Raw genomic sequence first — 13406 nt, 5'->3', positions numbered from 1 at the left:
AAGTTAGTAAAGACATCATTAAAATAGTCCAAGTGACTACAGTGGCTCAACCTTGAGTTTATCAAGCGACAAGGATACTTTTTGTGCGCAAAAACAAACAAAAATAACGACTTTATTCAACTCTTCATGTTCTTCTGTGTTTCTCTGAGTGAGTTCATGTAGTGTAACAGCGCAGCGCTTCTGGGTTGTACATCAGAACGGAGGCTCACTATTGGCCAGCATCACACACATGACCAGCGTCGGCCAATAGTGAGCCTCCGTTCTGACGTACAACCCAGAAGCGCTGCGCTGTTACACTACGTCAACAGCTTAGGAGAATGACATGGAAGAGAAGAGATGGTTGAACAAAGTAATTATTTTTGTTTGTTTTTGCGCACAAAAAGTATTCTCGTTGCTTGATAAACTTAAGGTTGAGCCACTGTAGTCACCTGGACTATTTTAAACATTGTCTTTACTAACTTTCTGGGCCGGCAAGTTTCAATTACATAGAAGCCTATGGAGGAGTGCGACAGCTCTCAGATTTAATCAGAAATATCTTAATTTGTGTTCTGAAGATGAATGAAAGTCTTACGGGGTTGGAACAACATGAGGGAGAGTAATTACTGACAGAATTTTCATTTTTGGGTGAACTAACCCTTTAATATATTTCCCATCCAACTAAAAGAGCGGAGAAAGGGGGACTCCTTCCCTAGCCTGGAAAGCGTTGCCATGGTAACATCTGCAGGGGCGGGGATTCCCTACGGTAAGTCAGTTGGCAGACTGTGTGTATATGTATGTGTATATGTCCAGTGGGTGTGTGTTCATGAGATCTTACAAAAATACACCAGAAATTATAAAGAAAATGTATGCAAGGTATTGTTCAATCGGACACCTAAATCTACAGACAAGCTATCAGATATAATCTCCGTATTTAGTAGTTAGTCTAATGTATAAACACCAGGAGCAGAATTCAGTATGAAAACAAACTGCTAAAATATGCATTAAAAGCATATTCTTAGAAAAATACATCTTAAAATGCAACAAATATATGACAGATCTTATACAGGCGGTTGCTGCAGGAAATGTGCAACACATACAACATGAAAGACCAATAAAGCAGCAGGAGGTTTATGCAAATCAAAAACATAGACTTTACACATGAAAACACTCACACTTCTACACCGCCTTACGTCTAAAGAAATGCTCTCATTTGTATTTAGTAATTCATTAACATATGTTTGTGGTTGGCAATTTTTGAATGTTTGTGAAAGAAGTCTCTTCTGCGCACTATAAGGCTGCATTTATTTGATCAAAAATACAGTAAAAACAGTTTACATTATTATTATAATTTGTAACAAATTGTAATTTGAATATAAGTTAAAATGTAATTTATTCCTGTGATCAAAGCTGAATTTTCAGCATCATTACTCCAGTCTTCAGTGTCATATAATCCTTCAGAAATCACTCTAATATGATGATTTGCTGCTCAAGAAACATTTCTGATTAGTATCAGTGTTGAAAAGAGTTGTGCTGCTTCATATTATTGTGCAAACCGGATACTTCCATGAAAATAAAGTTCAAAAGAACGGCATTTATTTTTTGTAACGTTAAAAATGTCTTTACTGTAATTTTTTTTATCAGTTTAATGCATCCTTTCTGAATAAAAGTATAAAAAATCTTACTCACCCTATACTTTTGAATGATAGTGTAGGCTAAATCGTTTTCCAACTTTTATGTTATTAGATTCATAAAGCAGAAAGTCTCATTACGGATAGGAGGCATGAGCATCAATAACCTTGCAAAGTTCTCACAATTTTCAACACAAATTGGTTATTTCTGGGTCAAGGTTTTGCTGGTTAAGCGTGACCCCATTATCCTCTTCTGATAGATATCATCACTGTAAAAAGTGATAACCTGCGATTGTTAACGTAAAGTGCTATTTCTACCTTTATCCATAAAAATTGTTTTGTTGGAATAAAATAATATAGGTTGGTTCAGTTATGTTAAATAATATTTTTAACTTGATTTAAGTTAACATTTTTTTTCAGCAGATCTCTCAAATTTGACATTAGTTTTTTTTAAAGCATAACATATTACATAAATTGCTAATATTTCATTTTAGCATCATATTTTTCTTATTTCTGTGTCTATTACTTTTTTAACTGCATGCACAGTAGCCTAACATGGTAATATACAAAAATCTAATAAACTTAACATCAACTTTGGTTACACCAGAGAAAGTAATTTTTAAGGAACATATTAGTTAGCTACTTATAACTGCACATTTTTTACTCATTACACCATGCTTTAATGAACACATGCCTTGTTTTCTGATGTATTCAGACAGAATTAAACAGCACACATGCACCGAAAGTACAATTGTATATAGTCAGTAGCACTGTCTGAAGTGCTGTCTGAAGTGCTGCCAATACAACTGTTACAACATCACAAACCATTTTATCCAATACAGATAATAATATTATATGCTTATATAATAATATAATATATACTGTAATAATAATACTTCAAAGGCGCAGTATGTAATATAATTACAAAAAAACGGCTACGAAAATCTCGGACTCAGTGTGCAAGGACCCATGATACGCTGTGTTTTCCGCCAACTGGACATGTCCAGTGTCGCTTCATGTTGAAATATGGTAAAATGACTGACTATGTATGAGGTTCTTCAGACAAAACAACTCTGTTGTGCCTGTGAATTAATTGACATCTAAATGCAATTGAGTTTTATCGTGGAGAAACCTCTTGGGGTTGTGTGTGTAACCCGGAGAAGGGAATGAGACAGTTGCTGACGCTATGGGGACGCGTCCTCATGAAACCCGATTTCTGAAGCTTGTGTAACTCCACGCCAATATCATTGGCCAACGCAGTGCAATGACGTCACGAGGAGTGCTGGAGCGTATAAATAGGGCGCCTTTAAACACGTCATCAAATTCAAGGGATACGCACAGGAATGCATGAAACATGGTAATGCAATTGAGCCCCAGCTCTACGCCACCACCATATCTGCAGCGGATCGGGCGATTGTATGGGCCGCCTGTTTGGTGCAGCGGAGGTCCAGATCTGTATGTGCACAATCGGGCGACTGCCTCGGGAGACTGACTCGTGCCCTTGTCCAGGTCTTTAGGTCGGCCTGGTATGGCCTTGGCGTACAGGGCACCACCAGCCTGACCAGACCTGACGCCGCATATGATTCGCCAACAAGCCTCAATGTTATCTGGCACAAATGGCAGAACTGGAGCCTTCAAAGACGAAGATGTCCCCGGGGAGAGATAGCTAGCCAAAATCCCTTCAACCCGAGGCATTCGTCCATAACCTCGCTCACACATCCCCTCGATATTCACCAATTCAAAGGGACTATGCAAGCAGAGTACAGGTGTGTACTCCACGAACCTGCAACCTTGGTGTATGGAAGGCTCAGCGGAGCTGGAGACTTATGACCCGGCAGATATCTCTTATTTAATTGTCCACGGGTGTCTTCGTGCTTCGGGCCGGACCATTCCAGACTGAGTCGGGTCATGGCGCGAGTTATAAGCTCCAATAACTCATCATATGTGGGGCTTTTATAAGAGGGGGTTACAGACTTGGCTGTGCTTTCTGAAACTGACTCTAATTCTAGTTCCTCTAAACCAGAAGCGAGCAAACTCCTCTCATCTAACCCGAAAGAAGCCGCTAAGATGAGAACGGCTTCCAGGTTAGCGAGAGCTAGCCGGAGAAGCGAGGGAGAATCCTTCAAGCTCCTCAGTTATAGCTTCATCTGAGATCCCCACGATCACAGTCTCCACGCTGTCTCCGCAGATGCAGGACCAGAACCGTGAGGCTCAGAGGCTTCACAAACGTTTAATGAACTAACTCATTACAAAACACAAGACTTCACAGACACAATCTCACTTCTTTGTTACACAGCAAACACACAAGCGGCTTCCTGAAGACAAAGAAGCTGATGAAGGGTTTGCAGTCGCCCTATTTGTATGTTTGGGTGCTCATCACAATGCGTTGTCCAATGATATTGGCGTGAAGTTACACGTGCCTCAGACACAGGGTTCTGCGAGGACACGTCCCCATCAGTAACTGATGTGTCCCTCAGAAGGGAACCATGTAAATGTTCTTTTCCAGATGTCACCCTGAGAAGTAACTGTTTTCCAAGGAGAGCTGTAGTTCATATGAATATCTAAACCAATATAATATATGAATACTTTCATTCTCTCAGACAATTCTCTCAATTCTGTTTGTAAGTCTACAAACACTTTCTTCACACCCGACTGAATGACCAGCACACAACCAACAAACTCTGTTCCAAAAACCTAGCCAGCATTTTAGATGCAGACACACACTTCATCATATGCAGGGCCATAACCACTGTAGACAACCCCCAATAAACAGATGTGGCCAGATTGCACCAAATATTTGATATGTTTAATATGATGATATACCACTCTCAAGAGTTTTTAGGATTCAACATTTTTTATGCTCAGCAGTCCAATAATCAATGTCAAAATTATTGCAATGGCTAATCAAATCGAAGAAGAAAGGCTTTATTGTTCACAGAAGCCAAGCATGAATTCCAGTGCGACACTTTAGATATGTTAAATGACTATCTTTAATATCTAGTGATGCCAACAGTTCGACTTTTTTGTCACATTTTGCTGGTTTGGATTAAAAACAGCCTATATCATTTACATGACTCAGTAATTAGTAATTGAATGTGACGAGACAAGAAACATTAACAGAGCCATTTTCTGCATATTAGGCATAAAAAGTATGTGAATGTCTGCATATTTTAAAATAATAATATCTGAATATAGTTCAAATGCATTATCTTGCAGTAAAATACTAGTTCTTTTACTAAAAAAAATAAAAAATTCTTTAGTCCCTTTAAATAGAATTTTTTCAAGTGAATTAAAAAAAAGATTTGCATCCCAACATAAGGTAAGAAGATCATTCCAGAATGCATTGTGATAAGTAAAATGGTAGAAGATTTCATGAGAACTGTTGATTATAAATATACTTATATTTCATTTAATACTGAGTAGTATTGCTAAAGTAATCCAACATAATTAAAATACCAAATATTTGTGTGCACTGTTCTGTATTGCGTGATGTTTTTCCCCAAACTCTGCAAACTCCGCCCCACTGCTGATTCTGAAGATTTCATCGGTCATGTCATTGCCGACATAATGCTAAAGCAAATATTAACCCTAACCCACCCTACACCCTGACCTTAACCAATGAAATTAGCTGGGTAGGATTTGCGCTTAAAGGTGCTCTAGCGATGTCACGCATTTTTTAGGCCAAAACATTTTTTTTGTCACATACAGCAAACATCTCCTCACTATCCGCTAGCTGCCTGTCCCCTGAACACACTGTAAAAAAACACGGTCTCTGTAGACAGCCCAGGCTCCACAAAACGCAAGAAAAACAAACTGGCCCAGCCTGGACCACGAAACACAACAATCAGTGTTCCAGCCAATAACCGACAAGAATGATTTGGGGGTGGGGATGGGGGTTGGGGGGTTAGTGCGCATGCACAAGTAGGGGGGTGTGGGGAGTGGAGGAGAGAGAAGCATGAAGAGGGAAGTTAGCTAGAGGAGAGATGTCCTAGACGACGACAGCGACTAACTTTAAAAATGTATATTCTTGAGAATTTTAATATGGCCGACACACGACCAAAGAGACGACGTTCCGATGAACAAATAACAAAGAAGAGGGAAAAGGAGAAGGAACGCGCGAAGTCCCGAATTTACATCGGAAAAGCGTTCAAAAGGTGGTGAGAACTCCGCCGGCAGAAGGGCTTCCAATCCGACATTCAGGTGGCTCTGTTTCTGCTGGACAGGGGGGTAAATCCAGTTTGTTTTTTCTAAACGGTTCATGACTGTTTCAGGAAGCACGGAAGGGAGGGAGAGGGAGGGGGAGGGGGAGGGGGCGGGATGAGGAGGAGGGAGGGTCGAGCTAGACTCAGTTTTGTTTGACAATACTTTGAACGTCAACAAGAAGTGACGTCACCCACTATCGCTTAGAGCACCTTTAACTGGGCAAGGGGAAAAAAATCACACTTGTGTATTGCATTGTTAGCTTAGCAACATGCTAATTGTGAATCGTGTCTCTTGTGTACTTCCCATTAGCAGCGCTATTTTGTGTTAGTGCTCCAAATCCGTCACTTACTGTGTGATGTTCAGTTTTAGTTAACTGGAAGAGAAAGACTAGCCTGGTAAACCTTCACCATACTAGTTCAAATGGCTATTCTGGATTCTACCAGCTAAGCCTGCGTAAACCAGCCTGAAAAAGCATGGAAAATCACAGCACATGAGATACTTTAACACAAGCTGGAGGCTGCATGTACAATTTAAGGGTAGGCATCTGACCTTTAACCTTCAGTTCTTTGCCTGTCCTCTGTATTGCCGACGCACTTTCTCTCCCTCTCTCTCTCTGTTTTTACAGCATTGTGCAGTAATGAGGAGGCCAATGAATATTATATGCCCACATTAGCGATGCAATTTTTTCTGAAAAAATGGCCAGTGGGTAGAAAGCTTTACAGCTTGATGGATATCAAGTCAACATGCCAAACGGACGCTTTTGCCCCTCAGCTCTTCAGCTGCCATACTCACTCATTTCTGTCTATTCAGCAAACTGTGTTGACATTAGAACATTTCCAAATCAGTGTATTTATATTAACAGACGTATGGTTTCTTACCACACATTCACACACACACAAAAAAAAACACACACCCAGTTCACTTCCAGTCATACATGAGAGGGAGAAATAGACAGACGCAGACTTTTAGGCTGTCTAGAACACACACACACACACATTCAAATACACAAAATGATGTCCAGTAATCTTTGGTCAAAATGTCTGCGAGCCAAAGGCTTCAAAGAGCAACATATTTCATGAACAAACAAACTGCTAATGTATGCAATGCTGTCCAGTGCATAAATGCATTTTATGGCTGCTCATCCTAGACTCGTTCTGCTTTCATTTTTCTAGCTTCATTTGTCTCACATATAAGCACACATGTATCCACACATACACACGTGTATATAAGCACACATGTATCCACACATACACACGTGTATGCAGCCATGCTCCTTCTGTGTCAACAGGCGCACTCACACATGCATCACACCATAAATCAAGTGCCAGTTAGTCAGACAGACACGCACATACACACACACACTCTAGATCCACGCAGTGAATATCCAAACAACACGCAACAGCAGCCCTGCACCATAAAGACAGAGAGCAAGACGTTTGGAAGAAAAAATGTACGTACCACACATGAGCAGAGCAGAGGAAGCTTAGCACGAGCCCTCATCAGCCACAAACAACCGACCAAAATACCCGCAATGAGGGGAAAAGAGGGATGAAAAGTGAGGGAAAGATAAGTGCCTGGACAAGTGGGTAAGAGAGAGAGAGAAACAGAGGGAGAGAGAGTTGGTGTAGGTCTAGGAACACAAAGAAACCTGGCAGACTGTTCCACCTCTGAGTCACTGAACAGGTTTGTGACAGAGAGAAAAGGAGAGAGGGTGGGAGAGATGAGAGGAGGGATATGAGAGACGATCTCACCAACGCTTTCTGGAAGATTTCCCCATCATAAATGTGCTTTACACACGCTTAAAAATAACACTTCCTTAACGGTTCTTCATAGCACAGGTTCAGCAGAAAAGTCTCTAGAAGGTTCCTGAGTTGGCTAAATATGCCTCCGTGGAGATTAAAAAAAGTTTACAATTATTAAAATGTTACATTAAAAGTTACATTTATTCAAATAAGCATATTGGTTAATAGATTCTTTAAATAAAATGTAAAGAAATTCTGAAATCAAATCATTGGATTTTTGTGACGTTTAGTTCATTAGCTTTTCATTTATTTAAAGTACTTTTTTTTGTTTTTTTGTTTGTCTTAAAGCAAACAACACTCCCCACTGAAAGAATTAAAATAAACCATTTTGTTTTAAATAGTATTTTCGCTTGACACCAGAGTGTTGATGTGCCGAACACATACACATTTTTTATGTTAGTACATAACACAAATATGATGCATATTTTAAAAAGACATTTCAATAAACATTAGGGTATTTCAAAATTTTCTTTATTTTGAGTAGGTAAACTAAATTAAACATTGACTAGAACAAAATATTTTTTGTTTTATCTTAAGAAAATTCTTCTTTCATATTATAGCTATTAATTTTTGTTTATAGTGAAATTAATTTGTAAAAAGCTAAAAACTTAACTGTCTTATAACTTATTGGCTTTTGTCTAAAGAAAATATATTGATTAAGTATATGGTATTTATAATAAATAATCCCTTTACTTTGTATGAATGTTGTTATCTTTGGGGAAAAAAAATATATATTTTTGATTAATTTTAAATCAAATTGAATCAAACCATAAATTTAACAGAACACTCGCCCTGTCTACAATATGAGCTGGTGGATTCAAGCAAGTTCAGGAACTAAAGATTTCATTGAAGTATCAAATGCTTGTAGGTTTCTTATCTTTGTACATTCCTAATATGTTTTACATCGAGTCCTTTATTATTATTATTATTATTATTATTATTACTATTATTATTAGATATTTCAATTTTCCACTCATACATTATTTATTCTGGCTTTAGATTGCACACATTCTGATCTGTGTTATGTTGTCTTCTGTATGTATGTACAGTATATTGTGCTATATTGCTGGTTTGATTGTTCTGTTTAGATGTACTTTTAGATGTAGGCTTTGTAAAGTTTAAACAGTGTTGTTGTTTATGTTGTAATCATTGCTGGTAACTTGATAGGCTGGTCATATGACAACATGTCATAAGGGGCCAATCCATGTGGAATAAAAACTTTTTTACATGATTCATATGAATTTTACTGTACATACTATTTCTCAAAAGAACTATTTATTTATTTGTGTGTAAAGCATTGCTAATTAGTGCACGGTAACTGTAGTTTAAAGTCCAATTCTCACTATAAAAGTTGCTTAATTGCATGCATATTACTATGATTTTGGCTGTTTATTAGTACATATAAAGCACATTTATGTTATTATTCTTTTTCTGCATGACCTTATTCTACATCCCTTAATCCTACCTAAACTTAACAACTACCTTACTATCAATGAGCAGTAACTAGGAGTTTATTAAGGCAAAAGTCATAGTTAATAGTTAGTTAACAGTGAGAATTGGAGCCTAAACTACAGTGTGACCGAGTGCACATATAGGCCTAATGCAAACATTGCAACAGCTTTTCGTGTGAACGAAAACTATCCCTAAAATACTGTTGGAAATGGCTTAATCTGTAGAAATCAAAGAACACTAGTAACTTTGAACTAACAGCTCTGTAGAAGATATCGTGTCACGCCAGTGGCTGACCTTTTCATCTGAACATGTCCAATTATACAGTTCTGGAAAGAGATGTTGCTATTCATCACAGGAATATATAGTTTCCTCCTCTATTTCCTTAAAAAAACCTGTATATGTTAAAATAGCTAATATGTTACTGGCAGCTTGTAAGACTGATATTACATGAAAACGGCGAGGCACTGCTACAAACGGTCAGTGGAAAGTGACAAGGATATTTGTAAGACAAAAAAAATTACATGTGAATGATTTACATGAGCATGAATACATACAAACTATTTTCATATTTAATTAAGCAACTCATTTCAGCATGTTTCAATTGATGTAGTTTTTGAGCTATGTACTTTCTGGACAATTGATGGAAACAAAACCGACTTCTTTCTGCATACGTGTGTGTGTGTGTTTGTGCTGGTCTAATGATGCTGAGTGGCTTGTCGATGGGGGTGATAACTAATGAGCACTTCTGTAAACTAAGTCAAGCACATAAACAGTATTAAACACTCACAGAAGGAACAGCAAACAATCAAAACAAACTAAAAACAAACAAACATTGTGCCAAGCCTATAGCCTTGTGGCTTATGATTCTGCCTTCAGCCAAACTGAAGAGACAACAGACCCCAATACAGCAGAATAAAATATGTATAAAGGACATAATCAAGAAAGGGATGGGATGGGATGGAACAGGAAAGGATACAGACAGAACATGACAGGACAGGATAGGATTGCATAGTATTGGACAGGTGGGATGGGATGGGATGGGATGGGATGGGATAGGATAGGATAGGATAGGATAGGATAGGATAGGATAGGACAAGCTAAGGGACAGGACAGGTCAAGATACAATATTGAACAGGACATGACATGGTTGGATAGGATGGGATTGGATAGGACAGGGAGCAGGACAAGACAGGACATTATGGGCCAGGATATGATATGATAGTATAGTATAATATAAAATAGGATGGTATGGGATGGGACAGGACAGGACAGGACAGGACAGGACAGGACAGGACAGGACAGGATAGGATAGGATAGGATAGGATAGGATAGGACAAGCTAAGTGACAGGACAGGTCAGGATACAATATTGAACAGGACATGACATGGTTGGATAGGATGGGATTGGATAGGACAGGGAGCAGGACAAGACAGGACATTATGGGCCAGGATATGATATGATAGTATAGTATAATATAAAATAGGATGGTATGGGATAGGATAGGATAGGATAGGATAGGATAGGATAGGATAGGATAGGATAGGATAGGATAGGATAGGATAGGACAAGCTAAGGGACAGGACAGGTCAAGATACAATATTGAACAGGACATGACATGGTTGGATAGGATTGGATAGGACAGGGAACAGAACAAGACAGGACATTATGGGCCAGGATATGATATGATAGTATAGTATAATATAAAATAGGATGGTACGGGATAGGATCGGATAGGATAGGATAGGATGAGACAGAATAAGAGACATGACAAATACACATAGGCCTACTATACTGGACAGGACAGGACATGGTTGGACAGGACAGGATAGGATACTGAGATAGGATACAATAGAATGAGAATAGTAAGGATAGGATGGGATAGGAAAGGAAAGGAAGTGACAGGATAAAAGAAAAGACAATACATATCATAGTGAACACTACAGTATATGATGACAGGACGTGATTGGACAGGATAGGATAGGATAAGAGACTGATGCTGTACATGAGCATAACCTTGTTTTAGATGTTTCTCCTCAAACTTCTTAGAAGAAAACAGATCTCATCAATTAATGTCCTGACACACAGTAGAGTATAGTCCTATAAAACGAAATTGGATAGCATAGCCCTGATACTTTGATCTTGGAAGAATTTGATGATAAACTGTTGAGATCATATTGAGATCTCTGTCTTCTGAATCTGAGCAGTTTGTGACACAGTTGAAAACTGTGAGATTAATGGGGTATTTTTCTAAAGAGAAAAAGAATGAGAAAGAATTAGACTTCAACAAAAGTCTCCATTTACACTCACCGCTGTCTGACAGCTGAGAAACAAATCAGATTTCTCATTCTCACCTCTCAGTTGTAAAGGCTCTTTTGTAAAAGCGCATATGTGCCATTTCCTGTAACTCATGACTTATGCATATGTCATACTTACGAGTATCTACGTATGAGTACGCCCACTTACAGACATTTTTGGTTATCTACGATTAGGTCATCTCCTGCCTCTCATTGTGTTTAATATGATGAATTCTCCTCTCTCTCTACCTGTTCAATTTATCTCTGTACATCTCCATCATGTTCTTTCTCCATGCTTGCTCACGCGTACATAAATATGATCATATGAATACACTCATATTCTTTTTTTTTTTTTGCTCATTTCTATCTTTCTCATTCCTTCTCCCCCTCTCTCTATTCTCTACATGATACCCTGCCATGTTGTCATGGCAACAATCAGGACCCGAGGGCTCGGTTGCTAGGCAACTCACATCACCCATAAGAGGAACATGAAGATAAAAAGTCAGAAACAAACAAACCACGTAAATCAAAGGTTAATTCTCTCATTATTTGTACGTGTGTGTGTGTGTGTGTGTGTGTGTGTGTGTGTGTGTGTGTGTGTGTGCACGCTAGTACTTCAGTAATTGTGTAATTGATTTAAATAGACACATGTTGTATTCAGATCATCAGTCACACACACTGTTCCCTTAAACACAACACAAGATCCTTCATATCACAGTGTGAGAACTGCAGCAGATTTTATGATGGTGCATAATGTGCCGAAGCTGCATGTCACTTCCCTTTGCTATCAAACTCAAACATCTGGGTTTCCCAGAAGCTGTTTTGGGTGGGAAATCTCTTACCAAAGACTGTCAATGATGAGCCGTTATGAGGCACAATGTGTGTGTGTATTGCAGGTGGTGCTGCTGATCGTGGGAAGCAGATGCTGATGCTACAGTTCCGTCCCGGGCCACTGAGTGGCAGTGCGTGACTCAGCAATACAACAGCATCCTCAGAAACACACCGCACACGCTACTGATCTCTTAATTATGGACTCGGAATGTGTGTGTGTGTGTGTGTGTGTGTGTGTGTGTGTGTGTGTGTGTGTGTGTGTGTGTGTGTGTGTGTGTGTGTGTGTGTGTGTGTGTGTGTTTGTGTGAGTATGTGTGAGTGAGGAAGTGAGTGTGTGTGTGTGTGTGTGTGTGTGTGTGTGTGTGTGTGTGTGTGTGTGTGTGTGTGTGTGTGTGTGTATGTGTGTATGAGTGTCTTTGTGAGTGTGTGTGAGTGAGTGAGTGAGTGAGTGAGTGAGTGTGTGTGTGAGTGTGTGTGTGTGTTGTTAATTGGTGAGCATTACACTATTCAGTATGTCAGATCCCAAGCTGCATGGGAAGTGCTTGAAATCTATTCTGGTACGGACACCACAGTCTGGAGAAGGAAATTATGGTTGGAACCCACATATTTGGAACTGGAACATTATGGCTAGAATTGTATTTTTTGTTACATTTTTGTAGAAAATCCCAGTAGTGCAAAGTCACCAAAATTTATGCTAGGGTTTTCTGGGTGGTTGCCAGGGCGTTGCTATGTAGTCGCAAAGATCTCCTGAGTGTTTTTTAGTCTGTTGCTATGCAAATGTTGGATGTGGAGGTGGTCGCTAGGTGATTGCTTAATGGACCAGATGAAAAGAGCCTCAATGATATTGTGGTCCCTAGATGCATCTCAGGTCTCTCCTCCATTTTAAGTGTATGCTATTTTTCAACATTTTATCATCAGTGAGTCATCAGTCGCTATAATTCTCTGTGCTGTTGCTTAGAAAGGTAAAAACACATCTCCCCTTAACAACACATTAAGATATTAGGTATCAGTTATAACCACAGTTTAATACATTGGCACAAGGCACGTTTATTCAAATCAAAGTGATGGTATAAGCATTAAAATAACTACATAAAAGTCCATTTTAAAATCACTTAAGAATATTTAAATGAATTTAAAAAAAAAAAATTTGAAAAGAAATTAAAGGTTAATGTAAAATTGTATTAAAATTAATACAAAATTAAAGGACATTAAAGGGA

The 13406-nt window shown here is 38.7% G+C and overlaps 1 protein-coding gene across 2 annotated transcripts in view; it reads right to left on the bottom strand.

Moving 5' to 3' along the window:
• dlg4a (discs, large homolog 4a) overlaps positions 1 to 13406 on the bottom strand; it is a 178594-nt gene that overhangs the window by 117050 nt on the left and 48138 nt on the right. Inside the window, exon 1 of one of the 2 annotated variants that reach the window (XM_079871513.1) lies at positions 7269 to 7417. The exons of the other annotated variant lie outside the window; for it this stretch is intronic. Coding sequence (XP_079727639.1) covers positions 7269 to 7310 — 42 coding nt within the window. The 5' untranslated portion in view covers positions 7311 to 7417. Of the gene's footprint in view, positions 1 to 7268; positions 7418 to 13406 lie in introns of those variants that run through there. 2 annotated transcript variants of the gene reach the window in all.

The sequence above is a fragment of the Squalius cephalus genome (genome assembly GCF_949319135.1).
Source record: "Squalius cephalus genome assembly, chromosome: 5".
NCBI classification, from domain to species: domain Eukaryota; kingdom Metazoa; phylum Chordata; class Actinopteri; order Cypriniformes; family Leuciscidae; genus Squalius; species Squalius cephalus.
This window is presented reverse-complemented; position numbering and strand designations above follow the sequence as displayed.